This window comes from Staurois parvus, unplaced genomic scaffold (genome assembly GCF_062004578.1).
Source record: "Staurois parvus isolate SC_StPar_1 unplaced genomic scaffold, SC_StPar_1.0 ptg000475l, whole genome shotgun sequence".
In the NCBI taxonomy this organism is placed as follows: Eukaryota; Metazoa; Chordata; class Amphibia; order Anura; family Ranidae; genus Staurois; species Staurois parvus.
Window position 1 is genome coordinate 6,212,340 of NW_028318271.1, and position 27,530 is coordinate 6,239,869.

The following is a 27,530-nucleotide window of genomic DNA, read 5'->3' on the forward strand; positions in this document are numbered from 1 at the left end:
ATTATTTTTTTTTTTATATTGTTTTTTTTTTTTTACATACTGTTACCCTAGTAGTACAGTGTCACCATAGTGGCACTGTACTACTTGTGGGGGGGTTAAGATTTTTTTTGTATACACTGATTGCTTTTACACCCATAAAGGCTGTAAAAACAATCATTTCTCCTTCTCTCTGGCTACATTCTTGCAGCCATTGAGAAATACTGTGTGAGCTGTGATTGGACTCAGTTTGTCACATGGTACAAGGCTGTTGTGAATAGCCTTGTACCATGTGATCTCTGTGATCATTCACAGATTTCCCACGTAGTAAGCAGTGTCAGAAGTGAGATCTTGTTTACTACTCTTCATATGATCACTGATTGGCCAATCAGTGATCACTTGATTGGGACCTCACACAGAGGTCCCGTACAACGATCGGTAATCCACTGTGTCCGGAGGACACAGTGGGCACCAGATCATGGTGCTGCGAGCACAAGCAGGGGGCGGGGAGGCCATTTATAAATGGCCACCCGCCCCTGCTCTGCTCCGTCCGGCCATTTATATACATGGGCCGGATGGGAAGTGGTTAAAGCCATATCTTCGGTCAAAAATTTAAAATCTTATATTTCTTTCTATTATTATATTTCAATTATTTCCAGCCTGCTTTTAATCTATATGATCTTGAAGCATTTGAACTTTAAGATCCCCACACATTTACTTCCTTAACTAGCGTCGCTTTTTGGAGGTACTACGTATGTCCAAAGAGTGAACCGTTAATCCAAAGCTGTAGCAGCCATCAGCATGTGCTCCTTTTGTAAAAGTGATGTAGCGGCTCTCTAGATGCCCATCACTTTCCCAGAGCAGGCGGCGTGGTACCCCCCATGCCTCAATATACCCCAAAAACAAAGAAACTGGAAGCGTCAGTGATGTAGTCACTTCCAGTTTCAGATCCATTTCCTAGCTGGTACAGCCAGGGGAATCATCATCAGATCTGTGCTCTGTTAGATGCTGTGAAGGGCAGGGGAGACCCCTAATGTCTACATAAAGAGTACCTGTTACCTGCCCAATGCTATCACATAGGAGATTATTAATGCTTTGCGATAGCAATAAAGTAAAAATTAATAAAATAAACATTTTAAACAATTTTAATAAACTTGTATAAAAAAGAAAAGTAACCCCTATTGCCCCGCACACATGCATAAAACGCATGCCCAGGGTGCGTACGCATATATAAACCACGGTCACAACACATGCGATGTACCTCCGTGAACGTCAGACTGAGAGCAATCATTCCAGCATAAGAGCTCCTGGGTAATGTTAACTGGATGAGGTATAAAGACCTTTAACCACTTGCCTACCGGGCACTTTTACCCCCTTCCTGCCCAGGCCAATTTTCAACTTTCAGTGCTGCCGCACTTTTCATGACAATACTGTTACCCATATGAAATTTTTATAATTTTTTCACACAAATAGAGATTTATTATGGTGGTATTTAATCGCCACTGGGTTTTTTTTTTTTTTTTTTAACTATAAGCAAAAAATGTAAAAAAAAAAATTTTGCTATTATAAAATTTTGGAAACCGGTAATTTTTTTTCTTCTCTGATGTGCATTGATGAGGCTGCAGAGATAGGCAGCACTGATGGGCAGTGATGAGGTGGCACTGATGATACTGCACTGATATGCAGCAATGATAGGCACTGATGGGTGACGCTGACTGACGGCACTGCTGGTCGGCACTGGTGGGAGGCAGTGATGGACGCCACAGCAGGGCACTGATGATCAAGTCAGGATCTTTGCAGAGCTTGGACCTGCTGAGTAATGTCGCACTAAAGCCCGCTGTCAGTCCTGCACTCCAGTGACCTGTTTTCAGCTAAGTGCAGTCCTGTGATCCATAGGCCAAGTAGGACCAAAAGAGCTTTTGTCATACTTTAATTGCCTCCCACCCGGCATATAAGGAAATGACGGACGGGCGGTTGTTCTCTCATTCAGGGAGGACGTCGTATGACGTCCTCTCATTCAGGGAGGACGTCGTATGACGTCCTCTCATTCAGGGAGGACGTCGTATGACGTCCTCCCATTGTAACCAAGCATGTTCGCTCCCGGGGGACGCAGCTCGGCGATCGGTGGTGCACAGCGGATCACCGATTAGCGGAAAGAGCCGATGATGTCGGCTCTGTCATGTGATCAGCTGTGTCCAATCACAGCCGATCTCATATAAGTAAGGAAATGACGGTTATCGGCATTCCTCTCCTCATGAGCTGTCACGCTGACAGCTCGTGAGGAGAGGAGAGCCGGTAATCTGCATTCCTCAGAGGGGACATCTACACTGATGATCAGTGCCACCTGTCAGTGCCTACCAGTGAACATAAATGCCATATATCAGTGCCCATCTGAGCTGCCTTTCAGTGCCAGTCAGTGCCGCCTATCAGTGAAGGTCAGTGCCGCCTGTCCGTACCATATGAGTGCTGCCTTTCAGTGCCCACCAGTGATGCCTGTCAGTGCTTCCTCATCAGTGCCCATCACTGCAGCCTCATTAGCGCACATCAGTGAAGGAGAAAAATTACTCATTTACAAAATTTTATAACAATTTTGAAAAAAAAAAATTTTTTTTCTTAGTTTCTTTCAGTTTTTGGTTTGTTTAGCAAAAAAATAAAAAAAACCCAGAGGTGATTAAATACCACTAAAAGAAAGCTCTGTCTGCAAAAATTTCATATGGGTACAGTGTTGCATGACCACGTAATTGTCATTACAAGTGCGACAGCTGAAAATTGGCCCGGGCAGTAAAGGGTTCTAAGTGCCCAGTAGACAAGTGGTTCAAGTGTCACCTATGGAGATTTTTGGGTACCAGTTTTTTTCGATATCACAGGCGCACGCAATCTATAAAACCGGGCATGTTTTGCGATCTACTGGACGCAACCTCTTATTTTAGATTTTACCGAATAAATGGGTATTATAGTGTGTGTGTGTTTGTGTAAAATAAATGTATTATATTTTTTCCTGAAAATTTGCGTTTAATAGTTGTGTAAATATCATGTGACATAAATTGCAATTATCTTTTTTTTTTTTTCTACAGGCCCTGTGCTTTCAGAAAATATATATTTTTCGGGGTTGGGGGGTTAAGTCATTTTATTGCCAAAAATAAAGATTTTTACAACAAAAATGTAAAAATTACTCTAATGCTGAACTAGTTAAAGTATACCAAAAAGCAGAACGTTTCACAAAAAAAAAATGTGGACAGAGTGGAGAGGTATTATAACATCTATTAAGGTTTTATTGCTGTCTAGTGAACTGGGGGCCCCCCAAGAGGTTCCCCTAATTTGCAGGGATTTCCTCATTTCCTGTTTTGGCTGTGGGACATAAAGTATGGGAAGTCTTCTCAGTGGGACACGGGGGTAATCTGATAGGGGCTATAACTCTCCCTTACCCTATCCAAAACTAAATAAAAAAATGTTTGCCTTTAGCTCTGCTTTAAATTCTGTGACATGTATTTACTATGTTCACAATTTACCAGTGCGGTGATTGGACTGAGAGCCTAAACCAGGGGTGGACTGACCATTTGGGAACTCGGGCACTGCCCGAGGGCATGGGGTCAGTAGGGGGCCCCATGAGATGCCCCTGGTACCTTTCATAGGCTTTTTTGGGTATGGTTTGAGTGTGGGCTAGGACACAGGGGCCCCATGATTTCCTATTGCCCGGGGGCCCCATGAGCTGTCAGTCCGCCCCTGGCCTAAACAGAAGCTGAAGCAAATGTGACATTACAGGCTCTTATGATTTCAATCAATTTTGACCTGATGTCAGAGTGAGTGGAAGGTGAGAGATAAGATATGTCACTGCGACTGAGGAGTTGAATACACCCACAGGGATGTTCGATTCCTATCGTTCGATGCCCGGGACATGTAGTTCCGGGTGTCGGGCACGTAATTTGTTTTCTACCTTTTAGGCCTGCTGCGAGCAAGCAGTGGGCTCACCTGTCAGGTGGAAGCATTGGGGTGGCAGCGCTTCTGTCCGATTGCTTCCACACAGTGCCAGCCTCCCTTAAAGTCTCCCTGGCTCCGCTTGCCCATCTGCGGGCCCGGGACCGGCTGACCGCCGTCAGCTAGAGGGGAGGGAGGAGACACGTCCGCTCCCCTTCTTGTCCTAACCCGAAAGTGACACTTTTGGGGTCCCCGTTGAGAGATTCCCGGCCATTGAAGCCAGAAAAAAATATAATGCAGTGCGATGTGCACCGCGTTATATTCAGTGGAGCACCGGGGAGAGATTAAGGGTCTTTTAGACCCTGGATGCCTCAAAAAAGAGGACCTGTCACCAAACAATCATCACATAGGGGACTTTGTCTTCCGTTTGATGAATAAAAAATAAAAAGTTTTTTTTTTTTATTGTAAAAAATTAATGTTACACCCAATCACATATTATTCCCCCCCAAAAAAAATTGAGGCCCCCCTGCACCCCAATATGTACACACGTACAAACGTAAAAGCACACGCTGGGGCGCCTACGTGTGAAAACATCGATTTCGATAAACATGTCACATATCACCACTCATGTCAGATTAAGAGCAATAATTCTACCAGCATACCTCCTCTGTAATGCTAAACTGGTGACCTATAAGGAGCTTTAAAAGAGTCGACCTATAGAAAATATAGAGTACTGAAGGTCGTTGACATTTCACGAGCGCGCACAAATTTAAGTTCTGACAAGTTAGATATCTGTTTACTCGCTGCAACCTCATCATTTATATTTTACAAAAAAATAGGGTAATTTATTGCTGTGCCCTTAAATTAACTTACTTGTATTTTGTACTGAAATTTTGCGGTAATATGCAACATATAAAATTGTTAAATAATGTTAGGGGATTTTATGTAATTTCAGGCCTAAAATGATTTTTTTAACCACTTCAAGTCCGGACACTTTTACTCCCTTCCTGTCCAGGCCAATTTTCAGCTTTCCGTGCTATCACATTTTGAATGACAATTGCACGGTCATGCAACACTGTACCCATATGAATTTTTTAGCATTTTTTTTAGACAGATAAAACTTTATTTTGGTGGCATTTATTCACCACTGGGATTTTTTTTTGCTATATAAATGAAAAAGTCCAAACATTTTTAAAAAGTGTTTTTCTTATAAAATTTTGCACATACCGTAAATAATCTTCATAAATCTTGGCCAACATTTATTCAGTTATCTTTTTAGTAGACTTTACCTTACACATTAGCTGTGTGTGGGGAACTCTGTCAAACTCTTACTAAATCCAAGTATTCCACGTCTACCGCCATCCATCTGTACAAGGTTTTGCTCACCCCCTCATAAAAAGAAATCGGATTTGTTTGACAACTTCTGTCTTTCATGAATCCATGCTGTCTGTTGCTTACAATATTTTTTTCCATCAAAAACTCATCTATGTGGTCTTTTATTAAACTCTCCAATATCTTCCAACTATAGAAGTTAAACGAACAGGTCTATTATCACTTGATAAAGATTTTGACCCCTTTTTAAATATTGGCACCACATTGGCCATACGCCAATCCAGTGGTACTATGCCAGTCATTAAAGTGTCCCTAAAAATTAGAAACAACGTCTTCGAAATTACAGAGCTCAATTCTTTAAGGACCTGTGGGTGTATGCCATCCGGTCCAGGTGCTCTTTCACCTTTTATTCTGTCTATTTCTGGATCATATCAATTGTGAGTCAATGTGGATCATCTGGGGCTGTGTCAATACCATGCCCATTATGGACAAGAGCTCCCCCATGCTCCTTTGTATACACAAAGCTGAAGAAGGTATTTAATTAATTTGCCTTTGTCCCCAGTCACCCACTCTAGATTTATTTTGTAAAGGACCTACATGCTTGGACTGGACCTTTTTACTATTAATATATTTGAAGAATTTTTGGGGGTTTGTCCTGCTATCTTTTGCATTCTGTCGTTCGTTTTAAATTTTTGCGACCTTTATTTCCTTTTTGCATATTCTGTTATATTCTTTGTAATGTTCAAACGATGATAGTGTTCCTTCATTTTTAGATTTAATAAAGGCTCTTTTCTCATTATCTATAGTTTTTTTAACTTTGGCCATAAGCCACATAGGTTTGATTTTTTTAACCTTTTAAACTTGTTGCCCATGGGAATATATTTTGCAGTGTGTTCACATACAGTCTTTTTGAAGAACTCCCATTTCTGTGTTGTGTTCATTTATGCCGATATTCCCTCCCAGTCTAAGTCTTGGACAGTAGCTTTCAGCCTTATAAAATTAGCTCTCTTAAAATTGAGCGTTTTTATTTTTCCCTTATGTGCTTGTTGTTTACAGCTAACAATAAATTTAAATCGTGTTATGGTCTCTGCTATCCAGATGTTCTTTTATATGGACACCACGGCATCCAACACTTTGCATTGCACTTGGTGATGTAAGGTTTGGATACAGCTGCTCGGCCATGGAAACCCATTCCATGAAGCTCTCTACACACTGTTGTTGTGCTAAACTGAAGGCCACATGAAGTTTGGAGGTCTTTAGCTATTGACTCTGCAGACAGTTGGCGACTGCTGCACACTGTGCGCTTCAGCATGCGCTGACCCCGCTCTGTCATTTTACGTGGCCTACCACTTGATGGCTGAGTTGCTGTTGTTCTCAGTTGCTTCCACTTTGTTATAATCCCACTAACAGTTGGCCGTGGAATATTTAGTAGCAAGGAAATGTCATGGATGGACATTGCATAGGTGACAACCTATCACAGTACCACGCTTGAATTCACTGAGCTCCTGAGAGTGACCCATTCTTTCACAAATGTTTGTAGAAGCAGTCTGCATGCCTAGGGGCTTGATTTTAAATGCCTGTGGCCATGGAGGGGATTGGAACACCTGAATCCAATGATTTGGAGGGCTGGCCCAATACTTTTGGCAATATAGCATATTGACTGAGAAAAATGGTGACATGTTCAATGGCTATTTTACCCGCTTATAATGGGGGGTAAGGGGGCGACCACTGCAATAGTTTTTACCTTGATGCAGGGAATGCATCCACGTGATTGTGAAGGATTGTTTTTTTTAAATCACATTTATAATTTCCTGCTCTGTGCAGTAGTTTTGCACAGAGCAGCCTTAATCCTTATCTTCTCAGGTCCACCGCCGGTGCCCTTGGCTTCCCTTCCCCCAATCCATTTCCCTGCCAAGAGCCTCCATAGAGAGCCTCCATAGCAAGCCACTTGCTATATGGGGGCACTAATGCAGGTTCCCTTCATAAGGCACAGCACAGCTCAACACAACCTCCTAGAACAGATAGAAAACTCCTCCTACAAGCTGTAACCAGTGCTCTGCTGAAGTCACAAGACTGCTCTAACTGCTGATGAGAAAAGGTATTTACCAGTTTATATTTACTAAAATAATTGCATTTCCTTGTTCTGTGGGAGACCAGATATAGCGAATGCAGGGTCCTGGGAGAGCGGATGTATAGCAAATGCAGGGTCCTGGGAGAGCGGATGTATAGCGAATGCAGGGTCCTGGGAGAGCGGATGTATAGCGAATGCAGGGTCCTGGGAGAGCGGATGTATAGCGAATGCAGGGTCCTGGGAGAGCGGATGTATAGCGAATGCAGGGTCCTGGGAGAGCGGATATATAGCGAATGCAGGGTCCTGGGAGAGCGGATATATAGCGAATGCAGGGTCCTGGGAGAGCGGATATATAGCGAATGCAGGGTCCTGGGAGAGCGGATATATAGCGAATGCAGGGTCCTGGGAGAGCGGGTATATAGCGAATGCAGGGTCCTGGGAGAGCGGGTATATAGCGAATGCAGGGTCCTGGGAGAGCGGGTATATAGCGAATGCAGGGTCCTGGGAGAGCGGGTATATAGCGAATGCAGGGTCCTGGGAGAGCGGATATATAGCGAATGCAGAGTTCGGGGTTTAGTAACACTTTAACCCATTGTCTACCGGACACTTGTACCCCCTTCCTGTCCAGGCCAATTTTCAGCTTTCAGCTCTGTCGCACTTTGACAATTGCGCAGTCATGCAACACTGCACCCATATGACATTTTTGTGTTATAAACAAAAAAAAGAGCAAACAAATTTAAAAAAAAAAGTTTTTCTTTGTTTCTATTATAACATTTTGCAAACAGATAATTATTTTCCTTCACTGATGTGCTTTGATGAGGTGGCACTGACGGGCGGCACTGATATGCAACAATGATGGGCACAGGTGGGCGGCACTGGTGGGTGGCACCGCTGTGCACTGATCATCCGTGCCCTGATAATCGGTGTCATATGACACCCTCCCAGAACTGGACAGCCGTGCTGTAGCTGTCATTCGGCTATAGCACGGTTACCAAGTGGTTAAGGTATAAAATGTTTTTCCTTTACAACCTAATTAAGTGTACTGGAAATGAAATGGTTGCCATGGAGCAGTTAAATGTGCGCAATAGCAAAATTAGCCCTGGTCTTACAGAAAGCATGGTGCGTCATCCATTTTGCGTTAGTAAAAGTCCTCCAGTGGAGTGTTTCTCAATCTTTTGTACGTCAAGGCACTTTTATAAAGTCTGTGCAAACTGAAGGCACCCCATTCCAAAATGTAAATAACATAACCAATAGTTTTCCATAATGCCTTATAATCCTGACGTGTAGGACACCGAGCATTTGGGGTGATTTATCCTTCCAAAGCAAAAACACCATTTGCACGTAGTGTTCTAGTGTTTACTTATGTTTCTCTCCCTCTCATCTAATGTGACCCTATTGGTGGAGAGGGGCAGGGAAGGGGCAAACAAGGATGCTGTGGAACGTCCTCCATATCAACTGATGGCGTCATTGGTTGTCAGCGGGGCGGCAGCTGGAAGGTTGCAATGGTGCACAATGAAAACCTGTGTCTTTGTGTAACTAACAGGTGGTCTTGATTCATTTGTTAGCTGGTATACAATTTTTAGGCATTTTGTCAAGGCACCCTGGTTGAAAAAGGCTGCTCCAGTAGGTATTACTAAACCTTTTTGGATGTGGTGTTTTTTTTAATTCAAAATTGCTGCTATTGTTGCTATGCATTTTTTTTCCATTTACTTTTAGTGCCGTGTTTGCTGTATGAGTAAGCTGAGAATGAATTCTTGCACGTTCCTGTAGTGTTGCCTCACTTTCCATAGTAACAGGATGCAGGCTCACTTAGTATTATGGATGAATACACATTTGAGTTGTTACGAAGTATTTTTCCTATTAAACTGCTATAACTGTTACGTTTTTAATGACTTTTCAACTTAACTTTTCCATGTGCTGAAAACGTCATGCTTTTTCTCACTCACCCAAAGCTTTACACCCTGTGCACCCTTATCCTACATCGATGGAACATTATAGTTGCGTACGTGACTTGCATGCGCAGGAGAAATCTCCTCAGAACTCAAGAGCTGGGCAGTCCAAAGTGAGAGCTTGTCCACACCAGATGTGTTGGGGCTATGCTGGCAGGCTTTCCATTGTAATCTGTTTCACAACCTTCTCCCCACTGTGCATGCATGAGACACGCTGCACTTTCAGGCTGGTCTCAGTCTCCTGGGATGTGTGATGTATCCTAGGAGGTTGTTGGGGGGGGGGGGGGGGGCTCTGAAACGTCTGCTTTTCTCACCTAGGTGGGAGTAGCAGAAGTGGGAGCAGGTACATGTCAGTAAGAGGTTCCTGCTCCCAGAAAAACAAAAGTTTCCAATGATGGCAGAGGGTGTGGGGAGGAGGATGAGCACATCTTCCACTTTTAGGTGAAGCTCTGCTTTGAGTTTTGTTATTTATTACAGGTACTTATATAACGCCATCAATTTTTACATATATATTGTACATTCACATCAATCCCTAACCCTCAAGGCGTGTACAATCTAAGGTCCCTAACTCACATTCATACATACACATACTAGGGCCAATTTAGACAGGGGCCCATTTAGACAGGAACCAATTAACCTTCCAGCATGTCTTTGAAGTGTGGGAGGAAACCAGTGTAACTGGAGGAAATCCACGCAGGCACAGGGAGAACATGCAAGCTCCAGGCAGGAGGTGCCGTGGTTGGGATTCAAACCAAGACCCTAGTACTGCCAGGCGGAAATGCTAACCATTTAGCCACTGTGCTGCCCATGTTATAATTGGTTGCTGTAATATGTTTAGCCATACTGATTCCTGTCATTTTTCTACCTACAAAATACATCCTCTGTTCAAATTTACATATGTGAAAGTATTCCCATTCACACAATGCTTACTTGTTAAGTTCTAAAGTGGCTGTAATCGTTCAAATAATAAATAATATAACAAACTAGGGATGCACCAAAATTCCATTGGCTGAAACATTTCGGGCAAAAACACCCCTTTCGGCTGTCGGCTGAAATGAAAAAAAAGCACTGGTACAGGTGTTGAAAAAAACCCGCCCCTCAAAGCCGCCTGTCCGCCGTTGCCCGGCCGCTGCTCGGTAGTTCAGTCTTACCTTAGAAACCATCGATCCTGGAGCTGGGCATAGAGATAGTGAAGGAAAGATGGCCGCCACACATCTCTATGCCCTTGGAGGACCGGCGTGATGTCCCTTCCGGTTCTGGACAATTTTTTTAATAAAAGCATTAGATCAATGCTTTTATTTTATTTTTTTTTTATCGAATGTTTTATATTACAGAGGAGAGATGTGGGGTCTTATTGACACAATATCTTTCCATAAAGAGGACCTGTCATTATTTCTGTTACAAGGGATGCATGCATTTCTTGTGATAAGAATAAAAGTGATTACAATTTTTTTTAAAAGGAACAGTGCAAAAAAACCCATTTAAATAAATTTTTTTTAAAAAGTTTAAACCGCCCCTGTGCTCGTACATAGCGGTGAACGCATACGTAGGCCATGCCCACATATGTAAATGATGTTCAAACCACACATGTAAGGTATCGCCAGGAATGTCAGAGCAAGAGCAATAATTCTCGCACTAGACCTCCTCTGTAACTTTACACTGCTAACCTGTAGAGATTTTTTAAAGCATCACCCATGGAGATTTTTAAGTATTTACTAATTAGTTTGGGTATCTATTTACTCGGCGTAACATCCTCTTACATATTTTACAAAACAATCGGGGTATGTATTGTTTTTATTAATCAAAGTGTATTTTTTTATTTTTAAATATATACTCGTTTTTAAAAACTGCGCATTTCGTTTTTCGGCCAAGTGCATTTTGAATTTTTGTTTTTGGCACCAGAATTTTCATTTCGGTGCACCACTATAACAAACGTGATATTTACCTGCTCTGTGAAGTGGTTTTGGTCCCGATCCTCCTCTTTTCGCGTTTTCAGCCAGCTCTCCTAGCCCCCCCCCACCCAGTGCCCCCAAGAAGCTGTGATTTTAAGCAGAGAATGCATTAAGGTGAAAAAACCCTTCAGCCTTTTAGAACCTATTTAAGTAATATACTTCTTGTGTTACCCTCTTGAGTTACCTTTGTGACCAGCAAATGGGAAATCAAATTGTTTAGTAAATGGAAAACATTTGAGGACAGGTGTTTAACTGGAGGAATTTTCCCTCACATCAGAGTGATATTTTATCACTTGCTGTTGTCTTAGTCCCCTTTCACACAGACTGATCGATCGGGTCCTCCTGTCGGTTTTTCGGGCGAACCTAATTGGACCATCCATTGCCCTGTATTGAGCAGCGGATGTAAATGGACATGTCACTGTTTACACTCTCCTGTGTCCGTTCCAGTCTGTTAAAAACAGATGGATGGGGGATCGAATGACAGTAGGATGTAAACGGACAGGCAGTACTTTTACATCCAGCCGCCCATAGAGGAAAGTTGGCTTTGTCTGTAATCGCTCTGCATAACTGGAGTGGACACGGATCTGTCATCCGCCTGCTCAGCGGGGATCAGCAGAGAGATCCCCTGCTGAGTAGACGGATCTGCTGGCAGAGACAAAAAACCTACAGGGGCTTTAGCCATTCTCTACTTTATCCAAAAGGAAAAAAAGATAGAAAATTTAAATGTACAAATTCAGTAGTTTGATTTCCTGTAACCCCTTCGCGCCGGCACCTCCTGGCCCTTTAAGAGTTTCAGAAGCCGGGAGGCGGGGTTTAGGGTCATGTCACGGCGGTCACATGATCGGGAAAAATCCCTTTCAAAAGAGGAGATTGGGACCTTTCCGCGAGTACCGGACGTGTGCTGGGAGCGCGCAGAGCGCACGCTTTTCGGCACATATATCCATTTTTAATAGAACGCAAATGTGCGTTTGCTCGGCGTCTAGGCCCAGATGCCAGGAGGCCGCACATTTGCATTCGTCCGGCTTGAAGAGGTTAAATCTGATTATATGGATGGAGAAATACTAGGAGTCATGTAGGGATTGTACACAGAATGCAGTCAGCACCGAACCTTCAGACCTTTAAAAATGGAAATGTGTATCTTGTCTCTTAAAAATGCTTACATTCCATTCCATGCTTTTTAAAATGGAGCTGTGGAAAAATATGTAAAATCTATCTGAAATTCATATATGCCAGAATTTATTCTGTTATATTCTACCACATTATGTTACTACACATGAATATTACCTGTAGCTGCTTCCTCTGTCTATCCAGCACACACAGCCTACTCTTGGATGCCTATCTCCATGAGTGCGGTCCTTTCTGTTTATACCTCTTGTAAACTAACACCGCTTCTGATCCTTATTGGCTGACATGTTTTAGATTCCCATCACAAAGCCCAGCTGGCTCACAGTGCTGCCTGTCCTGCTCTTAGCTTGATTTTGGCTGTGCAGCGTATTATGGCAATTAATGTAGATAAATGTGGGGTCATTTTGCTCTCCCTGTTTGAGGCCCCATGCACCCTGGGAGTTTAGCCCAAGACTCTAGCTTTCCAGGAATTTTGTGCCTGGGTGCATACTGCCCTAAACATTTGTACCACTAGGTGCACAGTCTGGCCCAGGGGTGTCAAACTGGCGGCCCTAAAGCTGTTGCCAAACTACAAGTCCCATCATGCCCCTGCCTTTGGGAGTCATCCTTTTAACTGTCAGCTTTGCAATACCTCATGGGATAGCTGAGGGCTACCAGTTTGGCTCTCCTGGGACTCTTGCCCCATCCAGCCACTAGACTTTGACAGGCTGCTGTCAACAGGGCTGGATGGGACACCTTTGTCCCCTTCCTGTGGCTAAATGCCCAGTGTGCATAGGGGCAAAAAAAAACAATGTTTCATTTTTGTTTAACCACTTGGCAACTGCCTACCGTAGATGCACTGCTGCAGAGCGGCCCCACTGCATTGGAATATGTACGTGATCCTGGCCTTCTGGGTAGGGGGCACACATGCACGCGCTGTGCTGCCATTCAATCTAGCACACACCGATCAGCGGGTCTCAACCAGTGATTTATGGCTGGGACTCGCTGATTGGCTTAGCGAATGACAGAATCGAGCCCTGTGTTGGTAAACAACAAAGGACTTTCTACAGACAGCAGCGATGTCTTTTTTTTTTTTTTTTTTTCACTCTCTGCAAACCAGGGAGTAAAAACAGGAACATTTCTTAGTGAAATCAGCACACAGTAAACATTATTGGGCACACATTTTACCCTTTGATTGCTCCTAAATGTTAACCCCTTCCCATCCAGTGTCATTAGTACAATGACAGCACTGATCACTGTATTAGCGTCACTGGAGATGTCAGTGTTATTTAGTTCCCACCCAGTGTCAGATTACCCGCCACCCCTTCACAGTCACACTATAAGTCATTGAACGCCGCCATTACTGGAATGAGAAAAAAAAATCCAGTATCTATACCATCATTTGTAACTATCACTCAAACCAATTATTATACGCGTATTGGGATTTTTTTTTTTAACCAAAGGCATGTAGCAGAATACATTTTGGCCTAACTTTATGAGAGGCCACATGCAGTCACCACTGAGCTTTGCCAAAATGCACCTTGAAGATTCTGAGGCCGCATGGAAAAAGGTGTTCTGTTCAGATGAGACTAAAATGGAATTATCTGGTCTCAACACGAAACGATATGTGTGGCGGAAATCCAATTCAGCTCACCATCCGAATACCACCATTCCTACAGTACAGTATGGAGGGGGAATATCCTGTTATGGGGGTTTCTCTGGACTGGAGCACTTGTCAGGATAGAAGGAAAGATGGATGGGGCAAAATGCCGACAAATTCCTGAGCAAAGTCTGCTGCCCTCAGCCAGAAAGTTGTCAGTGGGAAGAAGTTTACCTTCCAACATGACAATGACCAAAAGCACACAGCAAATATGAGCACACAGTGGTTGGAGGAGAAAAAGGTGAATGTCCTTGCATGGCCTAGTCAGAGCCCAGACTTACACCCCATTGAAAATCTGTGGAATGACCCAAGGTCACCATCAAATTTAACTTGAGCAGTTCTGCAAAAAAGAGCGAGCAAATATTGCAAAGTCTAGATATGCAAGGTTGGTAGAGATGACATGACAAAACCTTGTGTCAGTTTATAATTTGGCCTAGTTTCACACTAGAATGTGCTGCGGTAACCCCAGGATATGTGTGCAACGCCCTTTTAATCTGTAGTTGGTGTCATTGCAATCTTAATGACACCGCAAACACAGGGCATTTTCCTGCACAGGATCGCATGGTCATTTTGTACCATGCGATCCGGTTACAGCACGGTTTCCAAAATTGGTGCACGCACTACTTTGGTGCGATGCAGTGCGATTTTGAGCTCCTTCAAAATGAATGGGCTCAAATTGCACTGCACTGAATCGCATGTAAATTGCAAAGGAATGCTGTGCAGTTCATAGTGTGAACCGAGCCTTTAAACTAAATGCAAAACTTATTCTTTTTTAGATTTGGAGCACAGTGAGGGGTTAGAACCCCTGTCAGGTTTTTGTTGTGGTCTGTGTTTCAGTTAGAGTGAATCATCCTCTCTAATTGTCCTGAACCCTGAAATCACTGGGAATGAAGGTGAGGGTAAATCCAAAATTTTGAGTTACCACTAGAACAAGAATAGAGTGAATATGTTCCAGTAGGGACAACTGCTTCTGTGATAACTGTCTAAAAGGGGATTTCTGTCACATTAGAAATAAATCTCATCAATATTTGTTGAATCTACAAGACGAGAAGAGTAAGAATCTCCATAATTAGCCACAGCTGGAAAAAAAAAACTAGCAGTGGATTTTGTTTAATTGTTCTTTGTCCTCATTTTAGAGATTTTGCTTTTTTAAGGTTTCATTGAAGATCCAGACACTCATACTTAAAATAATCAGGTGTTCTCTATGGTGCCTATTCATGGGATCAGGTGTGAACAGGCACCATAGAGATTAAATGATTTTTTAAGTTTGAGCGTTTTTTGGAGCTTCGAGCTTCAAGCTACAAGCTGCTCAAGTGTGAATGCAGCCTAAATATTGGGAAAGTTCCCAAGCAGAGGCAAAGCAATAAAACACTTATAAAAGAGGAACGTTGACTCCCTGGTTTTAATTATACGCCTATCGCCTCCCCTTTTAGTTAAAACCATATTGGTTTTATAGCAATGTCATTATGTGAATATAGACTACATTCTTACCCACAGACTGTTTGGATGGGTTGTTAAATATGGCTGTATTTTGCTCACCCGGCATTTGGCATTACCATCATTCACAGAACACCCTGTATTTTGAATAAAAGTCCTTCTCTGATTGGATAAGGTGGAAGGGCAGGGATATCACAATCTTTATCTCTTCCAATAAGAGAACAATGGCCGTGCCAAACAAGCAACTTCCTGTGCTTACTATGCAGGAGAGACGCAGATTGGCACAGGACCCTGTAGATTGCTGCTATCACTGTATTGGCAGCTTCCACAGCGTTCCCTCAGGTATGAGATATCTATACTTTTGCCTAAGCTGGACCAATAAAAATACCTAAAGTTCAACTTCAAAGTATAACATAAACATCAACCCAATAATCAATGTCCCATAAAAGTTTGTTTATTTTCAAAAGATATTTACAATCTCTTTTGAATGTGCAACTTTCATTTTAACCGCCTCCTGCCCGTCATATAAGGTAATGATGGACACAATGCGGTTCTGTGGTTCTGGGAGGACGTCATAGGACGTCCTCCAACTCTAACCGTGCATGCGCGGCGATCGGTGGTGCGCTGTGTCCCTCGGACACAGCGGATCACCGATCAACAGAGCCAAAGATGTTGGCTCGGTCATGTGATCAGCTGTGTTCAATCACAGCTGATCGCATGTAAATAAGGAAATGACGGTTATCGACATTTCTCTTCTCACGAGCTGTCATGCTTGACAGCTCCAGTGGAGAGGAGAGCAGATAATCGGCATTCCTCAGAGGGGACATGAACACTGATCATCAGGGCACTGATGATCAGTGTAGCCCCAGCAGTGCCACCTGCCAGTGCCCATCAGTGCCACATATCAGTGCCTACCAGTGCACATCAATGCCACATATCAGTACCCATATGAACTGCCTTTCAGTGCCACCTATCAATGCCAGTCAGTGCCATCTCTCAGTGCTGCCAATCACTGGCAGTCAGTGCCGCCTATCAGTGCCATATGAGTGCTGCTTTTCAGTGCCCATCAGTAATGCCTGTCAATGCCCATGAGTTCCACCTACTAGTGCCTCCTCATCAGTGTCCATCAGTGCCACCTATCAGTGCCCATCACTGCAGCCTCATTAGCGCACATCAGTGAAGGAGAAAAATCACTTATGCAAAATTTTATAACAAAAACTAAAACTTTTTTTTTTTAATTTTCATTTGTTTTTGGTTTGTTTAGCAAAAAAAAAGTGATTAAATACCACCAAAAGAAAGCTCTATCTGTCTCAAAAAAACGATAAAAATGTCATATGGATACAGTGTTGCATGACCACGCAATTGTCATTCAAAGTGCGGCAGCACTGAAAGCTGACAACTGGCCTGGGCAGGAAAGGGGTAGAAGTGCCCCGTAGGCAAGTGATTAATTAAAGAATAGCTGGTGATCCTTCCATTGCCTATGTGGATTTGAGCTTGTAGCTCAAAGAAAATGAGGAAATGAACTGCTGCCCTCCTTAGCTCTTCATTCCTCTGCTGTGCCACTGCATCTGCTTTTTCAGCAGAACAGATGAGTTTAGAATCAACACATTTTCAGTGTGAATTCCGCACCGCATCACAATCGCATCCCGTTCACACGGACCGATACGGGTGTGTATGTTAACGACACCCTGACATCGGTCCGCAAAATGTGGTGCGATGTGCAGAATTGGATCGCATAGGTGTGACTACCCATGCGATCCGATTCTAGTGCGGAGCAAAAAAGGGTCCTGCACCTGTTTGGTGTGGTGAGAATAGAGCCATACAAAATGTATGGCTCTAATCGCACCACATACAAATTGCATGTGATTTGTACAGGAATGCGGTGCAGTTCATGTGTGAATCACATGGGATTTACCGCATTGCTGTAGTGTGAAACTAGGCTAAAGTGGATGTAAACCCAAACATATACCCTCTGAAGTGACAAGCCAAGGTGATACACAATGATGGAACAAATCCTCCTAAACAAGTTGTGTTTTCTCTTTAGCCTCCTAAAGCACGCATTGCACACAGCATTTCATAGTTTCAGAATGCAGAAATCTGATATCACACACTGCATAGCTCAGAGAAGAGAGCTGGGTGTAAGCTGAGACCTAAGTGGAGGGAATGGATACATCTACCTCTACACAGTCTCCTAGAGAAACGTGCACAGCTGAGGATGTCAATCATTGGCTGTGTGCTGGAGGCCTCATCCCCCTGGATCCACACAGCCTGTCAGTAATGACTTCTACAGATAGCAGAGGAACAAGGTAGCAGGCAGAAATCGCACCCTATAGAATGATATGCTTTGTTCATTTTTCATGTTGGAGGTTTACAACAACTTAGTCTGATACACTGGGCTTCTTTCCTGGCAAAATTCTCTTCTCCCCTAGTTGCACTTGCATTGAGTTGAATGGGGCTGGATATTGAGGCTGGGGGTTTCTGGGTGTATAGTTCCAATCTTGTCAAGGTGGGGTTATGCATGTGTGGCCAGTGCTAAAGAGAATTTTATTTAGGCAAGACACTAAGCTGGAAAAGGCTGCAGTACTGAAATGGGAGCTTGGTGTTGATGGTAGGGGGGTATGCAGTTTACTTTGGGAGTGTTAGTTCAGCGTTAACGTTTTTGAGTTCAGTAGGGATGTTAAATAAGCATCTGGAGATTCTAAAACCACATACAAAATTCAGGGAGGTCCTGGTAACGTAAAACTGCCTGTAAATCAACAGAATGCTGTTTAAAGGATTACTGCACAAAGAAAAAAAAAATAGCAACAAACGATAAGAAATAGTATCCCCTTAAAGCGGACCTCACTCTGTCAGTGAACGTTTACTGTTTTTAATTCTTATGCTGCTATCATTAGTAAATAGATAGGTAGGTATATTATATTTACTTGTTATAAATGTTTTTCAACATTTCTTCAGTTACTTCCTGATTTCCAGGCCTAGGGCAAAATGATGTAATACATCCCAGCAGTCTTCAGAACAGGTGTTCTCAGCTAAGCACGCCCTCTTGCCTGCATGCCTGAGCTAAGGGCTATTTCGGGAAATAAATGCCAAATAAATCATCTGCCTTTACTCAAGATGGCCATGACCAGAAATGCTAGGAGGTGTTTTTCAAAGCAATTTCTCAGCAAATTAAAGCATGGAAACATGGATGGATGGGTGAGTTTGCTTTGAATTTCAAAAATGAATGAAATGGCGTGTTTGGCTTGTGGTGCTCAGACGCAGTGTAGTTCCGCTTTAAGGATGAATGTAAAAATAAATCTTAATATCTTAAACAAGCTTTGTAACTCTTGGCATGTGATAGGAAAACTGTACATATCTTTGCAATGTGCATTGGTCTCCAAACTACAGCTCGGGGGCCGGATGCGGCCCTTTGCTTGCCTTTATGCCCTTGGGGCACTTTTTCTCCCACTCATACAAGACACTATTCCTCCAACTGACTCCCTGCCCAGCAGGGTATAATTCCTGCTACTGACATCAACAGGCACTATTCCTCCCATTGACACCAATGATGGGGCACTATTCCTCCCATTGACACCGATGATGGAGCACTATTCCTCCCATTGACACCAATGATGGAGCACTATTCCTCCCATTGACACCAATGATGGGGCACTATTCCTCCCATTGACACCAATGATGGGGCACTATTCCTCCCATTGACACCAATGATGGGGCACTATTCCTCCCATTGACACCAATGATGGGGCACTATTCCTCCCATTGACACCAATGATGGGGCACTATTCCTCCCATTGACACCAATGATGGGGCACTATTCCTCCCATTGACACCAATGATGGGGCACTATTCCTCCCATTGACACCAATGATGGGGCACTATTCCTCCCATTGACACCAATGATGGGGCACTATTCCTCCCATTGACACCAATGATGGGGCACTATTCCTCCTACTGACACCAATGATGGGGCACTATTCCTCCCACTGACACCTATGATGGAGCACTATTCCTCCCATTTACACCAACAATTGGGCACTATTCCTCCCATTTACACCAACAATTGGGCACTATTCCTCTCACTGGAACAAACCATGAGGCAGTGTTCCTCCCACTGACACTATCAACGGGGCACTATACCTCCCACTGACACGATCAACGGGGCACTATACCTCCCACTGACACGATCAACGGGGCACTATACCTCCCACTGACACGATCAACGGGGCACTATACCTCCCACTGACACGATCAACGGGGCACTATACCTCCCACTGACACGATCAACGGGGCACTATACCTCCCACTGACACGATCAACGGGGCACTATACCTCCCACTGACACGATCAACGGGGCACTATACCTCCCACTGACACGATCAACGGGGCACTATACCTCCCACTGACACGATCAACGGGGCACTATACCTCCCACTGACACGATCAACGGGGCACTATACCTCCCACTGACACGATCAACGGGGCACTATACCTCCCACTGACACGATCAACGGGGCACTATACCTCCCACTGACACGATCAACGGGGCACTATACCTCCCACTGACACGATCAACGGGGCACTATACCTCCCACTGACACGATCAACGGGGCACTATACCTCCCACTGACACGATCAACGGGGCACTATACCTCCCACTGACACGATCAACGGGGCACTATACCTCCCACTGACACCAAGAGTAGGGCACTATTCCTCCCCCTAATGCTAAAGTTGCATTGTTTACTTCCAATGACGTAGCACAATTTCTACTCCCAATAGCCACAGTCCGGCCCCCTTAAAGTCTGAAAGCCAGTAAACTGGCCCTTTGCTGGCAAAGTTTGGAGACCCCTGTCTTAGTGTACTCAGGTGAATCTGGGCCTTCTGTGCATGGCAACCAATAAGCTTTGATCGTCAGCTTGTTCAGTTCAGCTTTCATAATGAAAGAAAGATGCTGATTGGTTGCCATGCACAGCTGCTGAAGTTTCTGCCTGCTCCAGTTTTAATAAATTCCACTCACTGAAACTAAAAAAAAGCAGAAAAAAAAGCATATATTATATATATCCCACCTAAAGCCCACTGACCCTTTCAGTGACCTAGAACAAACCCTGATATAGCAATTTTCCTTTTATTAAGGCGTTATTAAACCCAAAAACCAACCTTTTACTATATTACAGCTTACCGATTCTTAGATGTGGTGGTTGCACTAGTTTTCTTAGGATTTATTTCTTTTTTTTCCACCTATTGATCTAGCCAGTACGTATGCTATTTTTCAAAAGAACAAGCTCTCCAGTGGAATATATCCGTTACAGAGATGAGACAAACCATTTAACACTGGCAGGGGTGCTGACAATGATCAGCTTTTATTTACTTCCAAAGGTGACTGCCTATAAAGTATTAGCTGGAGTATGGGGCTTCAATTTGTTAGTGTATTATAAAGCAGAACTATAAGCAACTGCTGGCAAAAAAAAACTGCCATCTGTGTCCAATTGGGGATATTTCCCTTCACTTCCTGTCCCATAGTCAAAACAGGACATCTCCCCTAGCAAGGAGAAGCATCCAATGGGGGAGATTTACTAAAATGTGTTCACACAGAATCTGGTTCTGCTGTGCATAGTAACCAATCAGCTTCTAACTTCAGCTTGTTCAATTAAGTTTTGACAATAAAACCTGGAAGCTGATTGGTTTCTATGCAGAGCTGCACCAGTTGTAGTAAATCACCCCCAATGTATCTTTATCCATTTAAGAGGAGAAAGAACTTAGGGGAGGTTGTATACCTACCGATCACTGTGATTGGTGAATTGCAGGCTATCACAGCCAGTCCTCCTGGCTCCTGATTATTAGAATGGAACCCAGAACTGTAGGTGACAACAGAGGTATGTACATTGGGGTCCTGCAGAAGACCCACTTTGGTGAGGCTGCTTATCTGCACATACTCGGCAAGGGGGTTATTTTGAGGTTTTATTTTTGGGTACTTTATTTGGCAGTGAAAATGTTGGTCTGTTTTTGGGCTACTATGGTCTGCCCAATTTCTGGTTGGTGGGTGCATGCTGCAACCTATTGAACACTTGTGTATTCTAAGCAGACATGCCCAAACACATCATTGTAGCTGCTAGAAGAGGATTTGTAAACTTTAGCACCGATATGTTTTAATCTCACATTGAAAGTGTACATTAGTTGGCTGAAGCTGGCCATACACTGTACAAATTTCAGCCAGAGGGTTTGAATGGAATTTGGGTGGCAGTTGTCTGCCTTCCACCCGTCAATCTAAAGAGCTGGGCAAATTGTTGGCTGAACAGTGGTTACATCCAATTAGGCGCACCCACTGTTCGGGTATTTGTTCGGACAACCAGGCATGGCCGGCTGTCAAAATACGTTAGCCGCCAGACTGCTGTTCACAATACATAGAGTTCTGTGTTTTTTAAAAACAGATCTCTGTGTGTGATTGGCCACAGCAGACCAGCTGACTTCAGCCAACATCATTTTCTGAAATCCGCTGCCAAACTTGTGCTGTTTTCAATTACAGTTTTCAGCCTGCTGACCGCCCCCCCCCCCCCCCCAAAAGAAAATTGGCGTATGACCAGCTTTAGTCATTAGGGCAATGTGAAGAACAGCATAGCAGAGCACCCAGCCTAAACTCCTCTTTCTTTGCTTTAACTCTAGTAACTGAAATCCTACTGGTTTACATATAAATCACTGACCTACACGAATAAATCCCATTCAGAAGTTTTAGGAATAGGATCACAAATTTGCTTTTTTTTTTTTTTTTTTTTGGTTTAGGCATAATAAACATTTCAAGGGTGTTGTTTTTTAGGAAGTAAAGAGTGTTTGGGCCTGTAATTAAAATGCACTCAGTTTAAATTTAGTTGCAGAGAGACTTGTTTGATGTTGCCTTTTAATTTCCCATTTGACACTTCTTCCCTTAGGCTAAGTTTAGATGTGGTTGGAGGGTGGTAAAAATATACGTTTGAGACACATTTTTACTCCGCTGACCACCTTAAAGTGATTGTGAACCTCAGACATGAACTAAGAACTTGTCTCGGATAAGAGCAGTAAGTGTTATTTCGGTCTGCTGCCCTGCTCCTCTGCTATCAGCATGAATTATTTCCGACATGTTTTCCTGACACCAAGAGAAAAATGGTGACAGGGAAAGGACTTCCAGCTGATTGGCAGCCTTGGTTCTGTTCCTGTGAACTGTGGGAAGGGGGGGGGGGGGTGTTTCTTCCCTCCAATCAGCTCTCAGAGCTCTCCCCACTGAGCCTTGCAGAGTGTAAGTTTAGCTCTCCGCCCCCTTTTTCTGAAAACTCAGACAAGCTTTATAAATTCAGCACTTTGCGCAAATGAAGAGAAGAATGTAGATAGACAGGTACAGCTTATGTAGAACCACTTGAGCTTCAGAAGGTTTATCACCCTTCCTGAACGGAGCATATTTTTTGCTATTCAGCACTGGCAATTGCGCGGTCATGAAAAACTGTACACAAATTAAATTTTTTCATTTTTTTCACGCAAATATAGCTCTGTTTTGATGGTATTTGATAATCACTGGGTTTTTGATTTTTTGTGATATAAACAAAAAAAAAGACCAAAAATGTTGAGATAAAAAAAAAAGCCCAATCCTTTCTGCATTCTGTTATAAACGTTATCCAATAAAAAAAAAAAAAATTTCTTAAATTCAGGTCAGAGTGTATTCTGCTACATGTCCTTGGAGATAAAAAAAAAAAATCCTGATAAGTGTATATTATCTGCTTCCCCACCGTCCTATAGCACAAATACTGCTACAGGGCAGCGCAAAATCGCATATATAGCCATTGCCGGCTATGTCTGTCAATCACTTGGTCCTGGACGGAGATTCCTCGTCGGCACCCGGCGATCGCCGAAGAACACTGACAGAGGAGAGTGTAAACAGTACAGATCTCTCCCCTGTCAGCTTCAGCATGCTGCTTTATTTTGCTCTGCAGAGCAAATACAAAGCAGCCTGCTTACACAGTAAATCACACACAGCAGACAGCTTCTTTTTTTTTTTCTTTTTTTTTTATAAGGACTGATCACTGTATTAGTGTCACTGGGGATGTCAGTGGCAGTTAGTGTCAGTGTGAGAATGCTCGACACAGTCTCGCTATAAGTCGCTGATTACCACCACTACTAGTATTAAAAAAAAAAAAAAAAAAATTCCAATATATACCATCATTTGTAGACACCATAACTTTCATGTAAACCGATTAATTTTTTTTTTAGCAAAAACATGTAGCAGAATACACTTCGGCCTAAATTTATTACAAAATTTGATTTTTTTTTAAAAAAAAATTTTTTACTGGATATGTTTTATAGCAAAAAGTAAAAAATTTTTTTTTTCTTTCCAAAATTGTCGGTCTTTTTTGTTTATAGCGCAAAAAAAAAAATTTCAGTCATGATCAAATACCACCGAAAGAGAGCTCTATTTGTGGGGAAAAAAGGATATAAATCTCATTTGGGTGCAGTGTTGCATGACCGTGCAATTGCCATTTAAAATAATGCAGCGCTGCATCGCAAAAAAAATGGCCTGGTCAGGAAGGGGGGTAAGTCCTTTGGAGGACAAGTGGGTAATTGGTTTTTTAGAAAGTTGCAGTGTCTACAAACTATGGTATATTAATTGGAATTTACACATCTATGATGCTATACTAGTAATGGTCGTGATCAGCGACTTCTAGTGGAACTGTGATCGTGTGGCGGACAATTTGATGCTGGCTGGGAGGGAAACTAGCTGACACTGACATCAATAGTGACACTAATACAGTGATCAGTGCTAATACTGTATACTGTCACAAATACTAATGACACTGACTGGGAAGGGGTTAACATCTAGGGGCAATCAAAGGGTTAACTGTGTACCTAACAATGTGTATAATATGTGCTGCTTTTACTTAACTATCTGTCTGTTTTTTCTTCATGCTTTGCCAGATTGCTGTTCACAATACATAGAGTTCTGTGTTTTTTAAACACAGAACTCTGTGTGTGATTGGCCACAGCAGATCAGCTGACTAAAGCCAAAATCATTAGCTGAAATCCGCTGCCAAACTTGTACTGTTTCCAATTACAGTTTGGGTGGGGGGTGGGGGGGTGCACAAACCCTGAAGAAAGACCGCAGTGTACCAGTATGTCGCCTGACCTGCAGCTGCCGCCCACTCACAGTACAGCGTGGGTGGCAATAGTTAAACTGCAATAGGCAATGATATGGGTGTTTACATACCGTGGTTGTAATGCTTCACTTCTTGTCTGTGGTAATATCTACCCAACATATAGTGATCTGCAGACGGCATGCCTGCTGAACACGACTCGTTTAAGCAAATGGGGTAGCACCACACGTGCCCTATGACTGTGCGCAATGCACAAGGCTGCAGCATGTTTGTTGCCAAAAGTCAAGTTAAAACAGGTGGTGAGGAGGCATCATGGTCCAAACACAGCTTGGGCTGCAGAAGACGGGCACATTTAGACTCGTGTCTTCATTTCTACAGGTTCTTGTGTTGTCCCCACTTAGCTGTGTAACCTTTGGGTCGTCTGCCTCTGTGTTTGTCTGGTGTGCAGCTGTTCCAAAGACTGCAGGAAATGACTAGAATATAGTCATAGTTACCATTGCAAAACACCAGTTAAAAAAAGTAGAGGAATGATAAAAATGTACCCTAGGATATTAGGGGAATTTATCAAAACTGGAGCAACCAGAATCGGGAGCAGCTGTTCATGGCAACCAATCAACTGCTAGCTTTCATTTTCAAAGCTTTTTGGTCTTTTCACACACCAGCGTTCTCTTCTGAATTCAGTTTTCATCACTTTTTCCATCAGTTTTTTTACATCCACTACCAATGCAAAAACGGATGCAGAAATAGACCGTTTGTCTGTTTACATCGGTTTTTTTAATGGTACGAAAATAGGACGCGTCGGATGTGAATGTAAACAGATGATCATCTGTTTTTCCATAGAAATGCATTGATGTCTGTTTTTCATCTGTCAATGGATAGATGAAAAACAGACAAAGGAAACTCCCGTGTAAAAGGGGCCTAAATGAACAAGCTGAAGATAGATGCTAATTGGTTGCCATGTACAGCTTCTCCAGGTTCTGTCTGCTCCGATGTATACACAGCTAGCTACAGGAGTGCATCTATCCCCCATGACTAGAAGTTTAAGCTGCCTTGGAAAATGCAGGAAAGCTATAAAAGAAAAGACAAGTGTGGGTGTTAGTCTGATGGAGTGCAGACTGTCCTAGGTAACTTTCACATGTGTTTCAGGCACTATGATCAAAAGAACAGATAGCTCTTGTCCCAATCTAAATCCATGCAGGGGTTGCTGAGCTGTGGTATCGGGTAGTTGGCCCAATCCATATGCCTAGCTTTCTAACAATACAGATCAACAAGTGACTGAGTGACAGCTTAGGAGATGGGGGGGTGTGAGAGGCAGTGCACAGAGCCCGCACTGCTCCCACACCCTTCTGATCTGACAGAACATTGCTTTGCTGTTTCCCCATCTCTCCTCTTTAGTTTATACATAATTCAGACTCGCAGCCTATTATTCAGAGCATTGAATGCGGAAACTGTCAGCTTGTCTGGTGAAAGATTGCCGCTCAAGAAGAGTGCTTTCATTTGCAAAAACAAAAGCAGACAACTGCACAAGCCTGGTACTACACTAGGCTGTCTCAGACTAGTGTAGTATCTGGTGTGTTCTCTTGTCAGCTTGTGTTTTTGTGAATGAAAGAGCTGCAGTCATTTATAATGCAAGCTGACAGTTTCCCACTTTCCACAGTCTGTACCCTGAATAACTTCACAAATCTGAGCCATTTAAGTTAGAGCATGCCTAAAGAAGATCACCAGAAGAAGTTTGTTAAATCCAACAGTGCAGGTCCAGACTCTGGACATTGAACAGGACAGATGCTGCAGAATGGAGACAGGGTGGCTAGCTGTAACTCCAGTACCTCACAGGAACACTCGTATTTTTAAGCTTCAAGTGGGATGGAGCTACAGCCAGCAATGACAGAAAAGAAAGATATACACTTTAACGTCCACTGCTTGGTTTTTATGTGTACAGGGACCTCTGTTGGATTTGACAAGCTTCTTCTGGTGATCTTCTGTAGGTTCTAATTTTAAATGGCTCAGATTTGTGAAGTATTATTGTAAGCTTGTACTGGATAACTTGCCACTTGAGTTTAGAATAGGTTTTTATGGCTAATTAAGTATTGGTTACAAAAATGCAACAGATTAATAATCTGCTATTCAGTCGAAATCTGCTGCTGAACTTTGCACAATCTCATTCACTTGGAAGAGAAGATGACCATATTTTGAAACCTTTATCTTTTCAGGGTTACACGTCCTTCTGGAATGACTGCATCTCTGCTGGGCTGCGTGGGTGCATGTTAATTGAACTAGCCTTTCGAGGTAGAGTTGCCCTGGAAGCTGGTGGAATGAGGCGTAAAAGTCTCTTGTCAAGGAAGGTATAAAAGATTTTTGTTTCTTAGACTCTTATGAACAGTGTTGCATGCTTTCTTTTGTTTCCTAACAAGCCCTGAGCAATTCCAATTTCTACATATTGCTTAAAATAACATCTTTTATAGTTCAGTTTAAAAAAATGAACTCAAAGCTGAAGCTCTGCTTCTTCCCCCCCCCCCCCCCCCCTCCACTGCCATATTTGGCACCTTTTGGGGGGGAGCAGATACCTGTTTTTGGCACAGTGAACTGAGCCGGAAGTTCGGCCCCCTCCTTCCTCCCGCAGTCTCATAGGAACCTTCACAGGTCCCAGAAGACTGCCGGACCAATGAGAATGCGCAGCGCGACTCTTGCATGCGCAGTGGGCACCTGGCAGTGATGCTGCAAGCGGTCACAGCCTGGTGCCCACAATTGTGATGCCGGCTCCAAGGATAGAAGAGGCGAAGAAGGGACGGGTGCAGGTGATCACGTTGCTGGACCCTGGGATAGGTGAGTGTGTTTTTTTTAAGTCAGTAGCTACTGACTTTTAATAAACACAAAACTGACTGGAACTCTGCTTTACAAATCTGGGTTAAAGCGGAGTTCCACTCACTCTGTAAAAAAATAAGTCAGCAGCTACAAAAAACTGTGGCTGCCGACTTTTAAAAAAACAGCCACTCACCTGTCCCACGATCCCGCGTTGCCCCCGCC

At 43.2% G+C, this 27,530-nt stretch overlaps 1 protein-coding gene across 1 annotated transcript in view; it reads left to right on the forward strand.

The window, feature by feature from the left end:
- GOLPH3 (golgi phosphoprotein 3) overlaps positions 1-27,530 on the forward strand; it is a 50,899-nt gene that overhangs the window by 10,489 nt on the left and 12,880 nt on the right. The window contains exon 2 of the mRNA XM_089689463.1: positions 26,717-26,848. Coding sequence (XP_089545589.1) covers positions 26,717-26,848 — 132 coding nt within the window. The remainder of the gene's footprint in view (positions 1-26,716; positions 26,849-27,530) is intronic.